We start from the raw sequence: 25,198 nt of genomic DNA on the forward strand, positions 1-25,198 counted from the left end.
CTTATAGTCTGAAATAACCTTATGTGACCTAACATGCTGAGAAAGCTTTCATTCTGTATTCAAAGTTATCACATAGAGTCTTGCATCATCTCCTCAGAGGAAGCATCAGGTTGGAGAAGAGGCCTCAACCTGAAAGGTGGCATTTGTTTTCTGAGGAGAAGTTTCCAGACCCAAAAAAGGTTAAGAATCCCTGCTTCAAAGCCAGAAAATTTTACATGAAATATTGTTTTTTATTTGCAAAGTAGGCATATAAATGTTAAATGTACTCTTTTTCACTAGATAGAATACTGAATTGTTTCTTTCACTGGACCTGCTCCTGTCTCCTCTTAATAAGCCATGCATTATTACTGCTGAAACTTGGTAGTAGTTTTTCCTAAAAAGCTCTCCCTAACCATCATATATTAAGTATCACTTATTAAGAATGATCCTCAGTACAATAAAATAGATTGCTTGTTTTTTTGTTTTTTTTTTTTTTTTTAAATAAAGAAGCAGGCTAGGCATGGTGTCTCATGCCTGTAATCCTAGCACTTTGGGAGGTCAAGGCAGGTGGATCACCTCAGGTTGAGAGCTCAAGACCAGCCTGGCCAACATTGAGAAACCCCATCTCTACTAAAAATTCAAAAAAATTTAGCTGGATGTGGTGAAGCATGCCTTCACTTGGGAGGCTGAGGCAGGAGAATCACTTGAACCAGGGAGGCAAGAGGTTGTGGTGAGCTAAGATTGTGCCACTGCATGCCAGCCTGGGCAACAAGAGTGACACTCTGTCTGAAAAAATAAAATGAAAATAACGTGTAGAAGCAAAATAAACATGCATTAATACTTGTAAAAGTTTACATCATTAGCGGCATTATGTTATATTTTTAGACCATATACTACAATTACTGTTTGGTGCACGGACTTTGACAAAAGACTGTGTTTTCAAGTCACCTATTAACCCTGTGCAACACTGTGCAGTTGCCTAAATGCATGAGTGTCTATCTTCTCCTTGCACTAATTTAATTCCTGTTTCCAACCCAGGCCTGCTCTCTCCAATTGACTACTCCTTCTTCTTTTTTGAGTGGGGGCTTACTCTGTTGCTCATGCTAGTGTGCAGTGGCGTGATCATAGTTCACTGCAGCCTCCAGCTCCAAGGTTCAAGCAATCCTCTTGCTTCAGCCTCCTGAATAGCTGAGATGGCATGTGCCTCCACAGCCAGCTAATTAATTGTGTGTGTGTGTGTGTGTGTGTGTGGTAAAAACAGGCCCTTAGTATGCTGCTCTGGTTGGCCTCAAACTCCTGGGCTCAGGCCATCGTCCTGCCTTGGCCTCCCCAAGTGTTGAAATTACAGGCATGAGCCACTGCACTCAGTCAGTTGACTATTCTTCATTTAAGCTTTCATAGTTAATTTTAAAAGTTTTGGTGGCCAGTCATAGTGGTTTACGCCTGAAATCCCAGCACTTTGGGAGGCAGAGGTGGGCAGATTGCTTTACCTCAGGACCTCGAGACCAGCTTGGGCAACATGGCAAAAGCCCGTCTCTACAAAAAAATACAAAAATTAGCTAAGCATGGTGGTGTGTGCTTGTAGTCCCAGCTACTTGGGAGGCTGAGGTGGGAGGATCTCTTGGGTCTGGGAGGCAGGGTTTGCAGTGAGCCAAGATTGTGCCACTGCATTCAAGCCTGGGTAACGGATGGAGACCCTGTCTTCCTAAAAATAAAGTTTTGGACTGGGCTTGGTGGCTCATTCCTGTAACTGCTTAAGCCCAGGAGTTTGAGATGAACCTGGGCAACATAGTAGGAACCTGTCTCTACAAGAAATAAAAAAACCTAGCCAGGTGTGGGTGCACACCTGTACTCCCAGGTACTCGTCTGAGGTACGAGGCTTGCTTAATCCCAGGAGTGTGAGCCTGCAGTGAGCCATGATCCCACCACTACACTCTAACCTGGGTGACAGAGTAAAACGTGATCCTGTCTCTAAATAAATAAAAGTTTTGAAAAAGTCTTATAATGGAAAAAGTAGTTTTGCCCATACTTCTCCTCCTTTCTCAGAGGCCACACTGAGATTCTTTTTTCTAAAAGAAAAGGGTAAATTTACCTTTGAATTGATGTTAGTTTTTCTAAATAGTGTGCTTTCACTGCTATCTCCTTGACAGTTTTAGACATTATGTATTGACCCTTTATTATGATAAATGAAACTTTGCAAACTCTTCTCTTTCCCTATATACTCCCACTCTATAATACGATGTTATTACATGGGGGTGGGGTCCATAGGAAGCCAGGCACAAATTCCAAGAGTGTTCTCCCAGGGAAGTCACACAGGATGTGCTGAATTCCTCCAGCAATGAGTTGTGACAACACATGTGAATTGTTGTCTACCAGCAAAGCTCATTAGACTCAGGGCCTACAGCTTTTCTTGGGGGCTGGTCATGTAGACACCCTCTTCCTAGCACTTACCGAAATTCCAGACTCTCAGTAGAAAAGCAGGTATTTTTTTAAAAGCCACATTGTTTGTGCAAAAACAATTTAGACTCAGGGGGCTGCCCTTACCATTTAAGGAAAGTTCTATGTTATTGTAGAGAGCTGTTTACCAGCCAAATTTCCAGATGCCAGCAACCCTGCAAGGCAGCCTGCTCTACAGCAGGTCCTCTATATAATGATGAGAAAAAAACAAATAAAACAACCGATTCTCAGCCAGGGCCACTATCAGTGTGGAAGTTGCATGTTCTCCCTATGTCTGTGTGAGTCTGAGTATTCCAGTGTCCTCCCACATCCCAAAGCTGTGCACATTTGGTCAATCAGCATGTTGAAATAGTCCCAGTCTGAGTGAGTGTGGGGTGTGTGTGAGTGTACCGTGTTGAGGTGGTTTCTGCTTTGTACCTGAGCTGCTGGGATGGATTCCAGCTGCCCATGATCCTGAACTCAATAAGCAGGTTGGAAAAGAAATGAATGAATGAATACAAATAATTGTAAAATACACATGTGTAAAGTAAACAGTAATGTACAAATTCATAATGATAAGCATTGTATGAAAGTGCTCAGTGAGCCTGCTAGATTTGTTATTCAGTTTCTTTCTGATCTGTTTCCATTTCCTCTTAATTCCTTACATTTTATTTTCCCTCTTAATTCCTTTTTTCTGTTTGTTTTGGGCTGTCTTTCATTTATTTTTTGCAGTGGAGATACTGTGGGGTGAATGTAAATAATCGGGTAGCTCCGGTGTCATTTTGGTATCTTTTTTTCAGCAATAGCAACTAGGAGTCCACAAGGAAACTGCTCAAAAGCTGTATTATTTTGTATTTCTCTAGGAGGAGAAAAGCACACTGGTGGTGGCAGGGAGTCTGGCAGTGATGCCTGGAAACAGTACATGAGAAGGTCTACTTGGTAAGAAAAGGCTTTGGGAAGACGGGTTTGGGCTTAAAGCCTTTGGGAACGGGCTTTTACACTCTCCTGTTTTCTGTGCTGTCTTTGTTTTTTCCAGCATTCCACAGCTGTCTCCTCTGAATCTATTTGATACTATTTTTCCAGCCTTCTTGCCCTGCTTCAGCTAGTGCCCAGCACCCAACGATGAAATGGTCTCATGGGTGGTTTCTGTCCAGGAGCAGGACACGTGGGGTCAACAGTAGGAGAAAGTAGAAGAAGCTATTGTTTTCATTTTCTTCTTGGATGCACTCAGTACTCTTGCAGACTGTAGAAGCAGCAGAAAACAGAGGCAGGCAGGGCCCTGTAGGCCTGGCTAGCAGGCAGGGTAGTGAGGTACCAGCTCTCAGAATGGTGAGCACAGTCCTTCAAAGTGGATTAGCTCATTCACCCAGCATGTGCGGAGCTGGATAGGGAGCCTGCTGGGAGATTTTGACTAGCACTTGTTTCTTCTACTTTTTTATGGTCTCCCCCTACTCCCTCCTTGCCCACCTTGGGTAGAAATAGCTTTTATTTAACTGCATAAAAGAGTTTGTTGGGGAAGACCCATGGGGTGTTGTCTTGGAAAAAGAACACTGGGTTAGGAACCAAGAGACACCAGCCCAGCTCCATTTACTGCTGTCACTAGCTCTGGAACCTCAGGCAGGTGCTCAGCTTTGGTTCCCTAGAGCCTCTGCGACTGTGTTTATGCCAGGAATTTCAGAGGCGCTGTGCTGTTACCTGAGGCTTGTTTTATTTCAAACATGCAGGCTTTTTACCGGCTTCACATTCTTTGAAGTCAGTTATGTCTCTTTTTACTTTGCTTGTGCATTTGAAGGCTGGAAAGGCAAATTTTCAGCTGTGATTTTTCTGGAACCCATTTTAATAGAGATTATTTTCTTATGAGAAAGACCGGGTGACTAGTTAATAGAAAAGATTTTATTTCAAAATTATATTTTCTTTATGTATTTCTATCAAATGGGAATATCTGTGTTTTCTCTGATAATTCAATATAAGTTATTGAGAGACATATAGACGTAAGTTATAACTCCCACATTCTTGTGCCCTTCAAAAGAAAAACTATGAATAACATGTATGGGCCAGGCGTAGTGGTTCACTCTTGTAATCCCAGCTCTTTGGGAGGCTGTGGCAGGTGGATCGTTTGAGGTCCGGAGTTTGAGCCCAGCCTGGTCAACATGGTGAAACCTCGTCTCTGCTAAAAATACAAAAATTAGCCAAGGGTGGTGGCGTGCACCTGTAATCCCAGCTACTGGGGAGGCTGAGACAGGAGAATCAGTTGAGCCTGGGAGGCAGAGGTTGTGGCGAGCCAAGATCGCACCACTGCACTTTAGTCTGGGCGACAGAGTCAAACCCTGTCTCAAAAAAAAATGAATAAAAATTTAAAAAGATGACATATGTCTTTCCAGATTTTTATGTTTCTCTCTCTCTCTCTTTTTCTTTCATTAAATGGGATCCGTACTAACATTGTCTTTTATCTTAAAGGTTTTTCTTTAACAAGTTATAACTCGGAGATCTCACTTTATTAATATATACAGATCCACTACATTTTAAAAGTGGGCATGAAACTCTTCTGTTATGTGTGTACCATCATTAAATCTGTTCATTTTTTCACACTAGTACTATCAACTACAGTAAGGACCTTCCTTTGGCCCAAGGAATCAAGTTTCAGTAAAGATGTTTTCGATGACCATGGCTTAATTTGAGGTGCTCTGGCAGCTGTTTTTGAAGAAGACAAAGAAAATTAAAATTTTCCCTGAATAAGTACATCATTATGACTGTGACACTGACTAATCCTCCATGACTGCAAAGCCCTGATTAAATCAAGAGACTCATTTTTAAAGAATCAAAATAAAATTGTTACAACATAGCCATATTTACTAAAAGATGGGTTGGATGGATTTTTATTATGTTTTCTTTAAAGTTAATGATTATTTTGTAATTAGAAAACGTAGTACATATCAGGGTAGGAATTTGGGAAAATACTGACCAGAGGAGAAAACAAAAGACTTTGCGGGAGATAACAAGTGTCTCCTGAGCAAGCAGAGGGTCCGGGGGGTAAGTATTGCTTGACATTACCCACCTGTGGCAAGTATTGGATGTCGTGTGAATGAAAGGGAGATGCGTTCCCTTATATGCTTGAGATATAGTTCAGTATTCATGTGGAATAAGTTGCAGAGCTTCAAGTGACAACAGGCATTCATCACAGTCATGGCTTTTGCTCATGAAGACTGTGCCAACTTGGGAGAGATTAGTGGTGTAGAGATTTTGTTCCTGTGCAGAAGTCTGCCACCTACTGGAGGAGTCTTGAGGCCAAAACTGCCTGTGCAGAATTATAAGTGTATCTGGAGGCTGGGTGCAGTGGCTCATGCTTATAATCTCAGCACTTTGAGAGGCTGAAGTGGGTGGATCACTAGAGGCTAGGAGTTTGAGACCAGCTTGGCTGATATGGTGAAACCCTGTCTCTACCAAAAAATACAAAAATTAGCCAGGTGTGGTGCAACGTGCCTGTAATCCCAGCTACTCAGAAGGGTGCAGCAGGAGAATTGCCAGGAGGCCGAGGTTTCAGATTGTACTACTGCATTCCAGCCTGGGTGATATAGAGATCCTGTCTCAAAAAAAAAAAAATGTACATCTGGATTTTTTTTTTATACAACCCTAGACCATTTTCTTTAGCTACTAGGCTTCTACCGAGTTGTCGTTTCCGCACTGATGCCTCTTTTATAATACACTGCATTCTTATGTATAACAGGATCTGTTTCTAGCTGTGTATCCTGATTCAGTAATTGGCATATGTACGTGTGTATATAGATCGATGGAATGCCATTTCCACATGCAGACTGAGGGCAAGCTTATTACTTTTTCTATGACTACATCTGTCAGGTGTCCCCTCTTGTGTGGCTCTATAGGATTCCATTAGATAGTGGTGGTCACTGCACAGCTCTATAAATTAACTAAATGCTACTGGATTGCACATTTTAAAATGGTTAAAACTGTGAGTTTTATGTTGTATTTTGCAATCAGAGAAAAACATAAAGCAAATTAAACAATAAAAAGGGCAATTACTAACTCCAGGGAAAACATTTACTTCTTGTGATCTTTTAAATATCTTCTATTTAAATTGTTTTAGACTCCTACATTTAGTATTTATGTGACCTGCAGGAAGTAACCTAATCTCTTTGAACTTCATTTTCTTGTCTGTAATGTGGGTTATATCAGTGTGGTTTCCTTGTTGCAAGCTGCGGAGTATCAATTTGGTTTCTTTGCTGAAAGCTGCAGAGTATCAGTCTGGTTTCTTTGTTGCAAGCTGTGGAAACCAATTATGTCTTTAGCTGACATGGGATGTATGGGAAAGCCCAGATCCAATTTGCCCCTCCAGATCCACTGTCCCACATTTGCCTGCAGGGTGTCCTTGGGGCTGATCTCTGTGGTCTGTGTCATCTGGGCTTGCTTTATTCTCTGGCTTCTGATTGTGTTTGGCCAGTGGTAGAAAATCAGAGCAGAAAGAAAAAGTCAGAGTATTAATTTTTCCACTCCTTCCCTGCCAGCCCATGGTAGTTACTTTTTTTTTTTTAAATGTAACCAAAATGTGTTTATTGGAATAGTTAGTTTCCTATTCATCCTGATTCAGGGTACTTTTAGTGCTGCTTCCTCTAAGGAACATTCTTCTGTAAGCTTTGCTTGTCCTGTAGGCTGGGCTGACGGAGTAGAGCAGCCAACACTCAACAACTTTAGGCATGGTGAAAGAGCATGGTGACTTTGTAGCATCCTGGTCATTTCACATCCATGAAGAAGAAATCGGCTCATCACCAGGAGCTTCTCATGTTTTCTCTTCTGGAGAGGCATGAAGGAGACCCTTTGCTAGAGGCATCTCGCCGGAAAGCTTATTCTTTTTTCTGTGTCTACGTCTCCTGTTAGATGGTGCCTCTGCTGTGGCTCTGTGGATTCTGCTAACATCACTTCCTGTTTTTATCCTTTAGTCTGCAAGTAGAGATGGAATTCTGCTGACATTTCCTGGGTTTATCTCCTTACCTTTGGGGACCTAGCTAGATGGCAGGTAAAAATCAACTGTCTTGTAGAAATGCCACTGCTAGAATGAGTGAACTTCAATAGTTTTTAGGCTTTTTGTTTCTCAAAATTAAAACTGCAGGAAAGGACCAGGCAATTCACCTAGAATGGATCATTTACTTTTAAGGTAATTTACCTGCACCTTGGCCAGGGAAGAGCAAAACACCTGTATTAATAGTCCTAATGCTGAAATCAAGGACAGATAATTCCCCTAAAAGAAATTAGAGTTGTTATCGTGGGTAAGAAACATAGATGCTGCTAAGCTAAAACAGTAAATTTCCATTGTATGCGGATGCTAATAACATCTGTCTCACACCATTATTAGGATTAAAGAGCAAAATTATAAAAGTTAACACTGCCTGGTAGGTACCCTGGTAAGGGCTCAGTAAATGTTGGCTACTGTTATTAAGATGTTTTCCACATTTGTTTTCAGCTTTTATATTTTAATTATTTTCTTAAATAAAATTAAAAACATTTTCCAGGTTTTTAAAAAGAAAATTTCTTTGGAATTTTTTATTGGACTCAAATTTATAAGTTAGGAAAAACTCATGTATACTACTCAGGTCTTAAAAGCATCAATGATATGTATTTTGATCAAATTTTTATGGTTCCTAGCAAAATTCTATAGCTTATTTCAAGCAATGTCTTAACAAATTTTTAGTGTCTGTGTGTGTGTGTGTGTGTCTGTGTGTATTTTAAGAGTCTGTCACTTAGGCTGGAGTGAAGTGGTGCTGTCTTGGCTCACTGCAACCTCTGCCTCCTGGGTTCAAGTGATCCTCATGCCTCAGCTTGCCAAGTAGCTGGGATTACAGGTGCACACCACCATGCCTGGCTAATTACTGTATTTTTAGTAAAGACAAGGTTTTGCCATATTGGCCAAGCTGGTTTTGAACTCCTAGCCTCAAGTGATCTACCTACCTTGGCTTCCCAAAGCACTGGGATTACAGGTATGAGCCACTGTGCCCGGCCCAGTTGTTATGGAGAATGGGGTTCCCCATGTTATGCATTATTGCAGAGACCATTTACTCCCCAAGGTAGATTAGGTTTGAAAATAGAAACATAGAGCTGGAAGCAGTGGCTCACACCTGTAATCCCAGCACTTTGGGAGGCCGAGGTGGGTGGATCAATAACGAGGGAAAGAGATGGATACCATCCTGGCCACCATGGTGAAAACCTGTCCCTACTAAAACTACAAAAATTAGTGGGGCATGCTGGTGGGCACCTGTAGTCCCAGCTACTTGAAAGGCTGAGATAGGAGAATCACTTGAACCAGGGTGGTGGAGGTTACACTGAGCCTAGATCATGCCACTGAACTCCAGCCTGGGAACAGAGTGAGTCTCTGTCTCCAAAAGAAAAGAAAACATAAGAAACATAGATCCAACAACTATTCAATGTTTGCTGTTTGCTTGTTGAGATTCCTTACAGCCTGGCAATTCCAGGGTTCTGGAAATCTGGCCCACATTCAGATATTTGTCTTTACAGTGTTGGCCTATAGGTGTCACTGTTGGTCAAAGCAAACATCTCAGTTTAGTAGGAAAGTGAGTTGTGTGACTTTGTATCCAGGAGGTCACTATGGAAAAGTGTCTGCAGTCAACAGACCATGTCCCACATTTATGACCTGCTTTACTTTTTTTTTTTTTTTTTTTTGAGACGGAGTTTCACTCTTGTTACCCAGGCTGGAGTGCAATGGCACAATCTCGGCTCACTGCAACCTTCACCTCCTGGGTTCGGGCAATTCTCCTGCCTCAGCCTCCTGAGTAGCTGGGATTACAGGCATGCGCCACCATGTCCAGGTAATTTTTTTTGTATTTTTAGTAGAGACGGGGTTTCACCATGTTGACCGGGATGGTCTTGATCTCATGACCTTGTGATCCACCTGCCTTGGCCTCCCAAAGTGCTAGAATTACAGGCTTGAGCCACTGCGCCCCGCCGAGCTGCTTTACTTTTCCAGCACCTTTGGTAACTTGCCTTTCCTGCTGCCTATAGTTGCAGGTTTGTATCTTTCAAGTTAAAAATGTGGCCGGGGTGATGGCTCATCTCTGTAATCCCAACATCTGGGGAGGCTGAGGGAGGGTTGCTTGAGCCCAGAAATTTAAGACCAGCCTCGGCAACATAGTGAGATCCTGTCTTTAAATAAAAAATTTTTATTTTTTAAACTTCCATCCATTCTTCTTTTCCTGCAGTGAGCGTATGTGTGAGGTTATTCCACTTTGAACAACTCCATGGGTAATTTGTTTTATTTACACTTAACTGATGCTTATTCTGTTCCAGGCACTTTTCAAAGCACTTGGCAAATGTAAACCCACAGAATACTCATAACCCTAGAAAATAAATATTATGATCTTAAGTTTATTGATTTGGAAACTGAGGCATAGAGAGGTTAAGTAACTTCCCCAAATCACTCAGCTGATAAATGATGGGGCTGAGATTTGAATCCAAGTAGCCTGGCCTCAGAGTTAGTATTCTTATGAATGTGAATAGTGTCCCTGAAATAGCAGTACTCTTATTTGCCTGCCTTCCCTGCCTGACTCTCTTAATTGTTGACGTTTCTTTTCTTACGGTGTCTTTTATTGTGACATAATCACTAACTTGAAGAATCAAGTTGCAGGGACATAGACCTTTTTCTTCAAATTATTTGAGAATGTTGATCTGATTAACATTCCGTTATTCCCCAATGCTTTAGTGTATATTTCCCATAGACAATGACATTTTCCTGCATAACTACAACACAACCATAAAAATCAGGAAATTAGGACTGATGTGTGTCTTAGTCTATTTTCACACTGCTATAAAGAACTACCTGTGACTGAGTAATTTATGAGAAAAGAGGTTTAATTGACTCAGTTTCACAGGCCGTAAAGGAGGCCTGGCTGGGGAGGCCTCGGGAAACTTACAATCACGGTGGAAGGTGAAGAGAAGCAGGCATGGTCTTCTTGTGGCTGGAGCAGGAGGAAGACAGTGAGGGGGGAAAAGCTATGCACTTTTAAATAACCAGATCTTGAAAAGAATCTCTGTATGTGTGCAGATAGAGAGCCAAATTATATCAATGTATTACGAACATCTAATCCTCAGATTTCATTCAGCTTTTGCCCCTTGTCCCAGTACTGTCCTGTATATGGCAAAAGGATCCGTGTTGTCCTATCGCTTTAGTCTCTTTTAGTCTTCTCTTGACTTTCGTGACCTTCATGCTTTTGAAGTGACAGGCCACTTATTTCATAGATCGTCCCTCAACTTTGACATTTCCTCATAATTAGATTCAGACTGTGCATCTTAAGCAGTACAATCACAGAAGCAACACACAGTGTTCTCATCTGCATCCTATCACGCGGTATGTGATGTGATTTCCATTTGTCCACACCAATGATGTTAGCTTTCATTTCTTGATTAAGGTGGTGCCTGCCAGCGTTCTCCACTCTGAAGTATCTCTTTTATCCTTTGTAAAGTAATAGGACTTTGGGAATGGAGATACTATGAAACGATGTACATGTCCTACTCTCCATCAAACTTTCCATTTCATCACTTACTTGTATATACTTAAATTTTGCTATTTTCTCTAATGAGTTATAATCCATTTCTTACATTACTTATTTTGATGATCAAAATAAATTTTTATATCCCTGATTTGGCCAGCGGAACTCTCTTCAACATGGCTTCACTGTCCTTTTGACATGTTCCTGTCCTTCTCTGAGCATTTTCTTCCTTTTGGGCACAAGGTGTTCCAGGCTCAGTTTGTGCTTTTCCTGCCGGAGCCCTGGAATCAGCCATTTCTTCAAGGAGCCCAGGTCGTTTTTGGTAAAGTGTTGTGTTTAAAAGCCAGAATCTGGTGTAGGTATCCCTGTTGATTGGGAATGTCACTGCTTCCAGGCCCTTGCAGCAGGCAGACATGTACATCTCCATTTGTTTCTAAATCTGTTTATATGGGCAACCACGAATTCACATAAAAACTTCTGAATCCTATAAAACATCACAGCATTCTTTTAAATTTTTTTCCTTCTCAGTATCTGCAAGTCTTCTCTCTGATGAGGAACCTGCCTCACTACCCTTGATGCATTTGTTTGTAGATCACTCCCTATGTTTCGCTTATCCTCCATCCCTGGAGGACGCCCTCTTCATCTCTTTCCAGTTCCGGGCTGTGCTGGACTTGACCTCACATAAGTGAGGTCACCATCTAGTTCAGGCTCTGACACCCATGCACAGCTCCTCCAGGTGGGTGCACCATTCTTACCCATCTAATGTCTTCAGGGCTGAATTGTTTGCAAAGAGAAGAGGTAGAGAAAAAAGAACTGATCTTTCTTTAATTGCAGAAATCTGAGTCAGAATCAAAATAGTACTTGACTGCCCCATGTGTGCTGTTCAGGGGCAGGAAGGAGAGATACCTGGACTTAAGTTGGAAGAGTGGAATAGACGGGGTGGGCACAGGTCCCAGAGGTGGAGCACCTGCATACCAGGCACAGCTCTGTTTCTAAGAAACCAAATCACCTTAGAGAAGGAATTTGATCTCTTTGTGTCCCAACTCTTCCAATAATGAATTGGACCAAATCGAAATCAAAGACTGATGCCGCATGGCCAAAATTAGCCTGAGTGCTTATTTTGTTTGGGAGTCAACTTCCTTCCTTTTTTTTTGAGAGAGTTTCCCACTGTTGCCCAGGCTGGAGTACAGTGGTGTGATCATAGCTCACTGCAGCCTGAGCTGGGCTCAAGCAATCCTTCCACTTCAACCTCCCAAGTAGCTGATACCACAGGTACATGCCACCATGCCTGCTCAATTTTTATATATATTTTTTGTAAAGATAGGGTTTTCTCATGTTGCCTCAGCTGGTCTCGAAATCCAGAGCTCAAGCAATACCCCCACTTCAGCCTCCAAAGTGCTGGGAGTGGTGGTACTTCACAGAAGAGGGCAGTTCCCTTGCAAAGGCCCACCCTGAAGCTTGGAAGACCATGCCCTAAATGGGAACAAGCATTCCCGTTTTTGTGCTCAAATGTTGCCTTTTGGCCCACCATGCCCCCTATTTTATGTAAACCATAAACCTAAGATTTTATTTTTTTTTAAGATAAAGTTTCGCTGTTGTTACCCAGACTGGAGTGCAATGGCACGATCTCGGCTCACCGCAAACTCTGCCTCTTGGGTTCAAGCAATTCTCATGCCTTAGCCTCCCGAGTAGTTGGGACTACAGGTGTGCACCACGATGCCCAGCTGATTTTTGTATTTTTAGTAGAGACGGGGTTTCACCATGTTGACCAGGATGGTCTCGATCTCGAACTCGTGATCCACCCGCCTTGGCCTCCCAAAGTGCTGGCATTATAGGCGTGAACCACCGCGCCCGGCACACAAACCTCAGGTTCTATGAGCAGAATAGCAGAGAAGCATAAGAGCAGTGCAGCAGAGAAGGAGAGAAGGGAAGGACCACCCTAACTTTGAGAGGAGTTTGGCTGGGGATGGTCACAGAGGAGATCAGCTGTGGGACTGCCTAACTCCAAGGAAAGATCATCTTCCCGCTCCATCCCCTCGCCAGCTCCCCATCTATCCTGCTGAGAGATACCTCCATCAGGTAATAAAATCCCCCTCATTGATCATCCTTCAGTTTTTCCATGTGACCTGATTCTTCCTGGATGCTAGATAAGGACCCAGATACCAAGAGGGCACTGAGCTGGCTAACACATAAGCCACCTGCAATGGCAGAGCTAAAAGAGCACTGTAATATGCCCAGTGGGGCTTCAGGAGTTGCAGGCAACCCTCTGTGGATGCTACTGTGGGGTCGGAGCCCAAAAGCGCTTGCCCCAGCTCCTGCATGCTCCTCCTGTAAGGGGTTTGAATGCACAATGGCTGAAGTGATGAGCCCCACTGTCACACATCTGCAAGGGGTTCAGGGAACTATCACGTTTCAGGATTACAAGCGTTAGTCACCACACCAGGCCAGGAGACAACTTTCAAAAAAATCAAATTTAAATTTCTTTAGTTGGAGGCTATGCACTCCGATTAGCCCCAGGTGGGTGACAGCTCAGACCATCTTTCCCAACTACATACATTTCTCTCTCCCGGCTAAGTTACATTTCAAGCCTCTTCCAGCTCAAGGATTCAATGGCTTTATCCTTTAGGCACTGATGAATTAGGCACACCTCCAACAACTATCCCTTCTTGGCTAAGGACAGTCTGTCTACCTAGAAGAACAAAACAGTCTTAGACTTGCAGGCAGGGCCCTGGTATTGTTTATTATTTTAGCTGCCCTAACAGAGACCCCCAACAAATAAAAAATAAACAAGATAGTGTATCACTGAGCCAGGTAACAACATGAGTGCAGCTTGACTCCATGGTGTCTAGGCATTCAGCTCCTTCTATGTTGCTGTTCTGAGTCAAGGATGGCTCATTACCCTGTCCATGTGTCAGCTGGTCATTAGGGGTGGGACACCCCTTCCATTTCAGGGTGTGACCCAGGGGTGCGTCGCTTCCACTTACTTCACATTGGAAACACTTATCCACACAGCTAATACAGCCAAAAGAGAGGTTGAGAAGCAAGCATTTATTGTTGGGAGCCACATCCTCAGTCAAAAATTGGGTGTTCTATGATGTTGAGAGAGGACAGAATGGATACTGGGGGAAACTAGCAGCCTCTGCCACAGTATTTGTGAAAACATTCCTTTCCACCGTCTGGAATATCCTCTGTTGCATTCATTTTCATCTTCTTATGCTATCAGAGAGTTGCCAGTTAAGAATTCATTTAGGGGGCTAGGCGTAGTGGCTCACGCCTGTAATTTCAACACTTTGGGAGGCCGAGGCAGGTGGATCATGAGGTCAAGAAATCGAGACCATCCTGGACAACATGGTGAAACTCCATCTCTACTAAAAATACAAAAATTAGCTGGATGTGGTGGTGTGCGCCTATAGTCCCAGCTACTCAGGAGGCTGAGGCAGGAGAATTGTTTGAACCCCGGAGGCGGACGTTGCAGTGAGCCGAGATCTTGCCACTGTATTCCAGCCTGGTGCCTGGCGACAGAGTAAGACTCTACCTCAAAAAAAAAAAAAAAAAAAAAAGAGGAAAATATTTAGTTTCCACCACCATTCCTGGGAGCTCATCCCTATCCATCCCTGATCCCTTAGTAAAAAATAGAAGTCATCGGTGCCCAAAGGCAACCAGTCAGGAAAAATTTAAAAATTCTTAGGAAAAGGGTAGGAGTTGGAAGGGGTAAATTTGCACAAATGAGACAGATAGGATTGGCAAAAATAGAAAACACTGTGGGGAGCCAACAGGCAGTATGGAAGGAGTGGATGGAAAATATAGTGCTGAGAAAGGAGAAGTGGAACAAATGCGGAAGGCTGGTGCCGAGCGCCTGAGTTTCCTTCAGCATGGCCTCTTCTCCATTTGCTATGCTCTGGCTCAGTGGATTCCTAGTCTATGGCACCAGGGTTGTCAGGAGACCTGCATTTGATTCCCAACTCTCAGCCAGCAAACACTGGGAAAGCCACATCTCTTCTTTTTATTGTTTTTGAGATGGAGTCTCTCTCTCTCTCCAGGCTAGAGTGCGATGGTGTGATCTTGCCTCACTGCAGCCTCTGCCTTGTGGTTTCAAGTGATTCTTCCACCTCAGCCTCCTGGGTAGCTGGGATTACAGGCATGTGCCACCATGCCCAACTAATTTTTGTATTTTTAGTAGAGAAGGGGTTCACCATGTTGGCCTGGCTGTTCTCTAACTCCTGACCTCAGATGATCTCCCTGCTTAAGCCTCCCAGAGTGCTGGGACTACAGGCATGAGCCACTGTACCCAGCCCCAAAACATATTTTTAAGAAGTGACAAGACAAAGGAAAAGGAGCCGAGTCTCCAGAGGCAACAAATTGTGAGAAGACAAATATATGGGAATTCAATGATAATAAGGGGCTATTATAGTTTGTTTCATAGGTTCCTCTGGTGCGGTCTCCAGGCAGGTGGTCTAAAGTTGTCTCCAATGATTAACTTTTTTTCTTCCTGATAGAAAGGGGAGGAAGGAAATATTTGTAAATTTATGTCTACAAGGGGGAGGGCAGAGTGCTTTTCTTGTATCTGTTTATTTCAGTTGCCTTCAGTTCAAAATAATCCTTATGCCAAAATGATCCTTATGTCCTATTTTGAGGTGGCATATTTTGCCAGCCTACAGACCCAAGAACCTTTGCTGGAACGGATGGTTTTGGATTGCAGTGAGTTGGACCACTGTACAAGGACACCTCTTCTAGTTGAGTTTGAACTTCTGTTTTGAACTGGTGAACTCAAATTGTCCACTGAATATTTAATTCCTTGACTTTACACCTGTGAAAATCTCCTGAATGAAATGAGCTATTTTATCCTATTTAGTGGGTCACTGAGCATGCTTCTAACATGAAAACATGCAGCTGTGAGCTAGGAAGGTGAGCTGTGCTCACAATCTCAAAGAGAGCCAGGGAGAGAAGATTTACATGCACAGTATCCTGTGCCCTTTTTTGGGGACTAGAAGACACACTGCCTTAACTTTTCTGAGAATAGTATAAAAGAACACCAACTTGCTCCTATTTTGTACTGGAGAAGCTTAGAGAATCAGATGTTAGTCTTATACTACATCCTTCAGTATTACAGCTTTAATTTAAAAAAAAGAAAAATAACAGCTGGCACGGTGGCTCACACCTATAATCCCAACGCTTTGGGAGGATCGCTTAAGGTCAGGAGTTGGAGACTAGCTTGGGCAACATAGCAAGACCCTGTATCTACAAAAGGTAAACAAATTAGCCAGATGTGGTGGTACGTGCCTGTAGTCTCAGCTGCTTGGGAGGTGAGAGGATCACTTGAGCTCAGGAATTCAAGGTTGCAGTGAACTATGCCCAGGCTACAGTGTAGTGGGGCGATCTTGGCTCACTGCACTGCAACCTTCCCCTACTGGGTTCAAGCAATTCTCCTTCCTCAGCCTCCCGAATACCTGGAATTACAGGTGCACGCCACTATGCCTGGCTAATTTTTGTATTTTTAGTAGAGATAGGTTTCATCATGTTGGCTAGGCTGGTCTTGAACTCCTGACCTCAAGTGATCTGGCTGCCTTGGCCTCCTGAAGTGCTGGGATTATAGGTGAGAGCCATTGCACTTAGCCAGATTTTTATTACCTCGCTTAACTTGGCTCATATAAATATGAGCTTCCTTATTTGGAAGACATAAGATTGGAATGTTCCTTTATTTCTTTAAGTGGTGCTTTCCCATATACACTCACTGTCTAAACTATGCTTTTCTTACCTTCTTAGTCATAAAGGAACAGTAAAATTATATCTTTTTAAAAGGGGTGATAACTGTGGCTGGCTGTGGCGATGTGAGCAGAGAGTGAGGAGTTGGTGATCTATCTATGAACCAAGATAAACAAATTTGTGAGCCATGACTTCATGGAAAATTCTTTTTCTCTAATTTTAAGTGAGTCATATCTTTTTTTCCCTGATAGGAATTCTAATGAAGTATAGACAATCACGAAGTTGGGAACTTATCAATCTAGTTGGAGTCATGGGACATTAAAATAATGTTTTCTCTTCAATGCCCCTGGACCTTGAACTAGTAGGAAGCAAAAAGCAGAGGTTTCCATTAAGTTAGGCTACTTGGGGAATCTCCACTGACTTGGATAATGGAGGTTCAGCTGTCCATCACCTATTTGCAGAGTTCAAATTTTTGTTCTTCCCACTGAACCCCCAGATCAAAAGAACCATAAATTATGTTGTACCATATCAAACTGTCATTTTTAAAAAGTTTAAAAATGGTCAAATATTGGCAGTTTTTTATTTGTTTTAGGTTATACATGAGTTTTCAATTTTCATGATTTTTTGAAGAGTTAACATCTTAAAATGGCAAGCATGAATATCACCAGTAACAAAATGTTAAGTATAGAGCAATAGTTGAAAATTGATGTTTGGAAAATAATTTATATATAAGAACAGGAAGGCTTGGAGAGTTTAGTTGTTTGCCCACATACACACAGCTGGGAGCTAGAAGGGTCATAATGAGAACCTGGATCTGGCTGAACCTGAAACCCAGGCTGGAATGCAGTTGTATGATCATGGCTCACTGCAGCCTCGACCTTTCGGGCTTAAGTGATTCTCCTGCCTCAACCTCCAGAGTAGCTGAGATGACTACAGGCTTCTGCCAACACATCCAGAGAATGTGTTTTTACTTTTTGTAGAGATGAGGTCTCATTATGTTGCCTGGGCTGATCTCAAACTCCTGGGCTCAAGCAATCTTCCTGCCTTGGCCACTCAAAGTGTTAGGATTATAGGTGTGAGCCCCTGTGCCCAGCTTCAGAATGCTGTTAATCATCTTTTAAAAACATACAAATATCTGATTTTCTTACTATGAAACAGGGCATTTTAAAAAAAAAACCTAGAAATATAGGTAGGCAAAAGAAAAAAAATTTGGAGAATAAACAGGTATCACTTTTGTCCTCAGTCTAGAGGAGAAAGTCAATAAACAAGTAAATGAGCAAATATATTGACCACGAATTGAGATCTTTGAAACAAAATACCACTAAAGAGAGAGAAGGCTTTTGGAATATAGAATAATGGAGTGAGGGGGGTGTAGGGAATATCCTGACTTAGGCAGGGAGGTCAGCGAAGTCCTTCTTGAGGAGGTGACCTTTCAGCTGAAATGAGAATGGAAGTAGTGATGCAAGGAGCTGAGTGTCCAGGCAAGGGCCAGTCAGGGCAGTGTAAAGGATTAGAATGTGTCGTCTCAAAATACGCTGCTTTGGCATATTGATTATTTTGAGATGAAGACAGCTGAGAAACAGCTTATGCTGTCTGCCCTTCCCCTTTCTACCTAAAAGCAGAGCATAAAGTTCTCATAAGAAAAGTACCCTCCCTGTACCAGGGAAAAGAGTAAAACATTCTTATCACTGGAGATGGAGAGTTGACACTGAGATGACACTGGAGATGGAGAGCTGACACTGAGGTGAATCTATACAAACAAATCTTACTAAAATAACTTTGATCTTCCATTAATTTCCTTATATAGTCACTGTCCCACAATTCACTGCCTCTAGCCCAAGACTCTTTTTCCTTCATCATGCCACATCTCTACAATTTGTTGTCCTTTGTGAAAACGGTATATAAGCCCCTAGGTCTGACAGTCTTTTGGATTTTCACTTTTTTCTATGAAGCCTCCCATGTTATATAAAATTATTAAGATAAAATAAAATGTGTATACTTTTCCTCCTGAGAGTCTGTTTTTTGTCAGTTCAAGCTATAGGTTCCATACTCAGAACCTAAGTGGGGAGGGGAAAGTCTTCCCTCTTCTATACCAGGAAAGAAGTCAGCATATTGATTTCCAGGAGGCGGAAAAAGGAAGCTGATAGGGTGACTTGGAGTAGAACAGGAGATGTGGGTGTGTGCAGAACCCCTGCTATTGTAGGACTTTCTCCTTAGTTCAGCTAAAAATGGGGTTCTTGTCACATGACCATGAGAGATTAGGCTCACAGAGTTTGAATGGTGAGAAAAATGAAATTTATTGGGCAAAAAGGGAAAAGGGAAACAGGGACTTTAAGCAAAGAAAACGTCCTGCTAGTTGGCTTCCTGCCTCACAGACGGAATCCAAGTTCCACTCTGGAATAGGAGAGACCAGGCTTCTCCCACCTGTAAATAGTGTGAAATTCCTGAGGTTCCACCCCATATTCTCAGTGTGCAGGCTGGTTCAGGGTTCTGCCATGGGGCCCTTTTTACTTGACTGTCTAACTGCCAACCACTTTTCTAAGATTTGGAAGAGAGTTGAAACTCTGTCTTATGGGAACATTAATTATTAATGTAATTTTTAAAATGGAGGCCAGGCATGATGGCTCATGCCTGTAATCCTAGCACTTTGGGATGCTGAGGTGGGAGGATTGCTTGAGCTTAGGAGTTTAAAACAGCCTGTAGGCCCGGCGCGGTGGCTGGCTGGGCACGGTGGCTGAAGCCTGTAATCCCAGCACTTTCGGAAGCCGAGGCGGATGGATCACGAGGTCAAAAGGTCGAGACCATCCTGGTCAACATGGTGAAAAAACCCGGTCTCTACTAAAAATACAAAAAATTAGCTGGGTATGGTGGCGCATGCCTGTAATCCTGGCTATTCAGGAGGCTGAGGCAGGAGAATTGCCTGAACCCAGGAGGCAAAGGTAGTGGTGAGGCGAGATCACGCCATTGCACTCCAGCCTGAGTAACAAGAGCGAAACTCTGTCTTAAAAAAAAACAAAAACAAAAACAAAAAAAAACAGCCTGGAAAACATAGTGAGATCTTGTCTCTATTATTTCAAAGAAAAAATATTTTTTAATGGAATAATTCTAGGTAAATGGTGCTTTGTAACTTTTCTTAATTGCCAATATATGCATATTGGGTATTAAGTCTTTTTGATAGGTCAGGTGTCCTTACCAGCTAACCCGATTATAAATAAGATTGTTAAATAAACAATAACTTTTTTTTTTTTTTGAGAGAGAGAGTCTCTAGAGTAGAGTGTAGTGGTGTGATCTCAGCTCACTGCAACCTTTGCCTACTGATTTCAAATAATTCTCCTGCCTCCACCTCCAGAGTGGCTGGGGTTACAGGTGTGCGCCACCACACCTGGCTTTTTTTTTTTTTAGTAGAGGCAGGGTTTCACCATGTTGGTCGAGCTGGACTGGAACTCCTGACCTCAGGTGATCTGCTGGGTTTGGCTTCCCAAAGTGCTGGGATTACAGGCAGGAGCCACTGCACCTAGTCCAACAATAACTGTTTATTGCTAACTCGTCTCTTACTGCCTTTGCAAGACAGAACTAGACTTTCTATTTTTACTAACATGATGTAAATTAGAAAACAGAAAAACTGCCCCTTCCCTATATGTGCATCTTCAAAAGTAGTTCCCCTGGGACTGAGTAAAAAAATGCCAGAAATGGGCATTTCTGTGTCAGGAAAAGATTATTTCTTGTTACTGGCTTGTCTGCTGTTCTTTCTGAAGCCCTGGCAGAGGATAAAATCTAATTTGTACACAATGTTATTAATTAAACTGTGACACCTTAAAAATCAAATGTACTTACTCTTATTTTCTTCAGAATCTGACATAATATAGCTCAGTGTTTAGCCAGAATGATACTCTGGTTTCTCCAATCACTGATGTTAATGTGCCTCTCTGCCCTGCAGCTGGTGGATCAGGGGGATTTGGTAAGATACTTTGTTCTCTGCCTCACTGTATGTTCTTTTTGGTCATTATCACTGTTTTTAGTTGACAGTTTCTGAATGACCACAGGGAGTGCAGCTTGTTCCAGTGCTGAGAAAAGAGCTGCTTTTAGAGTTTTAACATTGAGAATCACAATTTCCTGTCCTGCTAAGTCAAACTTCGTAGGCTCAAGTGAAAAAATAATGGTTTGAGAATCAAGTACAGCAAGAATGCCTTGGCATATTTTCAGTGATGCTAATGATGGCCTTATCCAAGACAGAGTAAACAAACAGAATAAGCCAGGGACCACTTTAGACATGATGGGTAACTTTTCATGGTTTATATAGGTCTCAGAAAAATTCTTTTCAGATATGTGGTTATTTTTTTTTTTTTTTTTTTTTTGAGGCAAAGTTTCGCTCCTTACCCAGGCTGGAGTACAATGGCGCAATCTTGGCTCACCGCAACCTCCGCCTCCTGGGTTCAGGCAATTCTCCTGCCTCAGCCTCCTGAGCAGCTGAGATTACAAACACGCGCCACCATGCCCAGCTAATTTTTTGTATTTTTAGTAGAGACCAGGTTTCACTATGTTGACCAGGATGGTCTCGATCTCTTGACCTCATGATCCACCTGCCTCGGCCTCCCAAAGTGCTGGGATTACAGGCTTGAGCCACCGCGACCGGCCAAAGATTTTTTTTTTAAAAGCTTGGGTTAAGTGTAAGCAAATATATCTCCAGATTCTCACATACCCAATCTGAGAGAAATACCAACTCAATGCCCACCCAGCTTGAATTCCCTGCTTGATGCACTTACAGTGAAACCTAAGATCTGGGATGTGGCAGCCGGCTCTAGCTGCAGTTCCATAAGCCAGGAACATTCTATGATTGTGGGGTGTGTGTGCGCGCGCGTTTGTGTGTTGTCATTGTTGGTGGCCTTGCTATCCACTGCAAAATTACTCCAGTCTGAGATTTAGAAGATTTAAGACTGTTACACTGGGCAGTGGATTTTCTGAAATATAAAACAAGGAATCAAAGGAATGCAAATAGGCTGGCTGTAGCAGCTCACGCCTGTAATCCCAGCATTTTGGGAGGCTGAGGCAGGTGGATCACTTGAGGTCAGGAGTTCGAGACCAGCCTGGCCAACACGGTGAAACCCCAACTGTACAAAAAATATAAAAATTAGCTGGGTGTGGTGGCACATGCCTGTAACCCCAGTTACTCAGGAGGCTGAGGCAGGAGAATTGCTTGAACCCAGGAGGCAGAGGTTGCAGTGAGCCAAGTTCGCCCCACTGCCCTCCAGCCCTCAAGCCTGGGTGGCAGTGAGAGATTCAATCTTAAAAAAAAAAAAAAAAAAAAAGAAAGGAATACAAATAGGTATTGCTTATAATAGATTTTCTTTAAATAAACATGGTTGTCTGTCACATGTAGAGGGAGAAAGACACATGAAATGTATTTTGGGTAAGCAAGTCTGATGCAGAGAGAGAGGATGGGAAAACTGCCATATGTGATTCAGGATCTAGGGAGACTGAAAGTAAAAATAGGTGTTCTCGGGTGCAGCCTTTGAATAAACAAATGAAAGTCAGGGCTTAGATGTTCTCCACCAAATGGCTTCTAAAAGGATGGGAAACGTTATTTAATTACACTAACGTAGAAACAATGCTCACTGGCACAAGAGTAAAGTTGTCATTAAAAAAACAATCCTTGGGGCTGGACATAATGGTACATGCCTGTAATCCCAGCACTTTGGGAGGCCGAGGCAGGTAAATCACCTGAAATCAGGAGTTAAATATCAGCCTGACCAACAAGGAGAAACCCCGTCTCTACTGAAAATACAACATTAGCTGGGCATGGTGGCACATGCCTGTAATCCCAGCTACTTGTGGGACTGAGGCAAAAGAATCGCTTGAACACAGGAGGTGGCGGTTGCAGTGAGTCGAGATCTCGCCATTGCACTTCAGCCTGGGCAACAAGCGCAAAACTCCATCTAAAAAAAAAATACTTAAAAGTTTTCACTGGGCTTTGGAATATAAAACATTTAATACATTTACTCTCAGGAGATTAAGCAATTGAAAGTTTGGGCTCAAATGATAACTAATTTGTAATGATATCTTTGGTTCAGGGCAATGGATGCTAACTGGGCAGGTCCTGGCTTGAGAGAGAATTAGATGGTCACTGTGCTACTGGGGCTAACAGTTTCTGTGCTGCACTCATGAGCTGGGGCCAGAGGCAAGTGGTAGAAGGACCTCCTCCAGGCTCTGAGGCCTATTGAAAGGTCCTGGGCAGCCTGTACAGAGCTTTTGCTCCTAGGAATTTCAATTTTCTGGTCCCTTCTCTGAAAAGAAAACCTCTTCTGTGAATGTTTATCTTTAGGAGGCAAATTCACAATGTTAAGACGTTTCCAAGCCTAATAGGAAGTTCTCCCCTCCCCTGTATTATTTACCTGGTTTCTCATTTCAATTTTGGCCTCCCTTGGATCCAGATGGTGAAAATGCATTTCAGGTATTGTAAGATTTGAGGGGCCTGATGAGTAGAGTTTACTGATGTTGTGCTGTTAAAAAGAAATAATAATAATCTCAATTATCTCCCTGTTCTGAGTTCAGAAATCAGTCTAGGCTGGGTGTGGATAATGGCTGTAATCCCAGCACTTTAGGAGGCTGCAATGGGAGGATCACTTGAGGCCAAGAGTTCAAGACCAGCTTGGGCAAAATAGAGAAACTCCCATCTCTAAAAAAAACTGAAAAAAAAAAATTAGCCGGTCCTGGAGGCATGCACCTGTAGACCCCGCTACTTGAGAGGCTGAGGTGGGAGAATTTCTCTTGAGAAGCTGAGGTGGGAGGATTTTGCTTGAGCTGAGAAGTTCGAGGATGCAGTGAGCTACAATTGCGCCACTGCATTCCTGCCTGGATGTCAAAGAAAGGCCCCAATCTCTTTAAGTAAATGGGAAAGGCCCCATCTCTTTTAAGTAAATACATAAATACCTAGAAGTCAGCCTGGATAGGTAATTTTTTCAGAGTGCCTTGTAGTCTTACTAGATTTGTAAATTAATATAATTTTGGTCGGTGTAAAAACATTCACTGTTTTGATGGACGCCTATCCAAACTATTATATACTCTTTTCTTACACACTGTATACCAAGTGTAGCACTTTCTGAAGGACACTTCTGTGAAGTTCAGTTTCTGAAGGTGCAGAAGATGTGGGTTTAGACAGGACACAGCCTAGCAGTGGTCAGAAGTAAGGCTTCTGGAACCAAAGCGCCAAATTCTGGTTCTGCTATTGACTATCCTTGACTTTTGATTATGTTACTTTATTTCTCTGTGACTCAGTTTTTTTTCTAGAACTTTCCACACAGCAAATCCTTGTAATTTCTTAAATGATTAGAAAAATAGGAGTATCTTGAATTAAAATATGTAGCCTTTTGTTCTTGGTTCTTGAAGCAGCTCCAGAACACGTCCAGAGTGGTAAAGGTCAAAGGTGCTGTAGTGAATGCTTATAATTCCATGTTGCCTCCGCATCCATTTTGAATGCAGTCTAGCTTTCTTGTGCCCAAGGCAGGGCTCAGTCACCTGTGACGCAGTTTCCAGTTGTATATCATGTCCAAATGGCTCAAGCTGGTGGCCAGAGATAAGAACTTAGAGGCATCTCTCCTACCTAGCAGATTAGGGCTCCCCATTATCCCTCCTCTTCCTTTAAAGAGACCATTTAGACATTTGTCTGTCAAAGTTAAAGCGACCCAGACTCTGCCTTTATATACATTGCTGGTTGCCACCACCTTTTTTTCTCTTCTCTCTTCCTGTCTGTGCTCCCTAAGGCTTTCTTCCATGTGGCCTTCAGGAGTGCCACCCTAGAAACCCTGATTTATAGCTGGTCAGTTAGAAGCACAGGTCACAACCTGGGATTTGTCTTTGGCATCTGCAGTGGGGGCAGTCTTGTGGAACCCTCAACTTGTGGGTTCTAATGTAATCTCCAGTTAGATAAGACTTGGAATTGAATTGAATAAGACGACATCAAGCTGGTGTCCACTGCAGACTGCTGTCAGAAGCGTCGTGTTGACTATGTGAGAATAGTACAATACAGCTTGGTTTTTACACTTTACGTTTTTTTCTTTATATATATATATTTATTACATTTTAGGTTATGGGGGGGTACATGTGATACTTTCTCTGCCAATCTCCTTCAGCATGTTTGTGAACTACCTACAAGTTACCTATTAAGTGTAATATTTAGTTACTATCATTTCATATGATCTATGAAGACAATTTTACTCCCTTTGCAGCTGGTAAGCAAATTCCTTGAGGGAAGGGCTGCCTCTTTCAGGGATGCTATGCATGGACAAGCCCCATCAGGGATGAAGGTGGCCTCCAAGCTACAGGGCGCTGACTGCCTGGAAGAACTACCTGTGGTGCATGCTCAGGAAAGCTTACATGGTGTGGGTAACAACCTTGGCAACGGGCACTCTGAGAGATCAGGGTGAGGAGGAGGAAGAGCAGTGTAATAGTTGTGATAGCTCAAGGCTAAATGGAGGATGGTAAGTGCTCTCCCCAGGACCCTTCATATCACTACTCAATGTATACATTCATCTTTTGAAAACTGATGAAGATGGTGGTCTTCAGGTTACCAGCAC

At 42.6% G+C, this 25,198-nt stretch overlaps 1 protein-coding gene and 1 long non-coding RNA gene across 49 annotated transcripts in view; one reads left to right on the top strand and one right to left on the bottom strand.

The window, feature by feature from the left end:
- ALDH7A1 (aldehyde dehydrogenase 7 family member A1) overlaps positions 1-5,273 on the top strand; it is a 52,114-nt gene extending 46,841 nt beyond the window's left edge. For 6 of the 11 annotated variants that reach the window (XM_078364953.1, XM_078364955.1, XM_035290973.3 and 3 more), the window contains 2 exons: positions 3,279-3,354; positions 3,452-4,781. In XM_078364953.1, the coding sequence (XP_078221079.1) occupies positions 3,279-3,354; positions 3,452-3,521 (146 nt within the window). In that variant the 3' untranslated portion in view covers positions 3,522-4,781. Of the gene's footprint in view, positions 1-3,278; positions 3,355-3,451; positions 4,782-5,007 lie in introns of those variants that run through there. The other 5 variants (XM_078364954.1, XM_078364956.1, XM_035290974.2 and 2 more) reach the window with 1 other exon arrangement.
- LOC128931330 (uncharacterized) overlaps positions 1-25,198 on the bottom strand; it is an 84,026-nt gene that overhangs the window by 29,742 nt on the left and 29,086 nt on the right. For 16 of the 38 annotated variants that reach the window (XR_008479541.2, XR_013532099.1, XR_008479538.2 and 13 more), the window contains 2 exons: positions 23,018-23,125; positions 13,955-15,414 (listed from right to left, as the gene is read on the bottom strand). The exons of 2 other annotated variants lie outside the window; for them this stretch is intronic. This is a non-coding gene — a long non-coding RNA (uncharacterized LOC128931330). Of the gene's footprint in view, positions 1-5,263; positions 7,369-10,269; positions 11,700-13,594; positions 13,615-13,954; positions 15,415-18,906; positions 19,053-21,954; positions 22,562-23,017; positions 23,126-25,198 lie in introns of those variants that run through there. 20 more of the 38 variants (XR_013532109.1, XR_013532105.1, XR_008479539.2 and 17 more) reach the window with 10 other exon arrangements.

Source organism: Callithrix jacchus, chromosome 2 (assembly GCF_049354715.1).
Source record: "Callithrix jacchus isolate 240 chromosome 2, calJac240_pri, whole genome shotgun sequence".
NCBI lineage: Eukaryota > Metazoa > Chordata > Mammalia > Primates > Cebidae > Callithrix > Callithrix jacchus.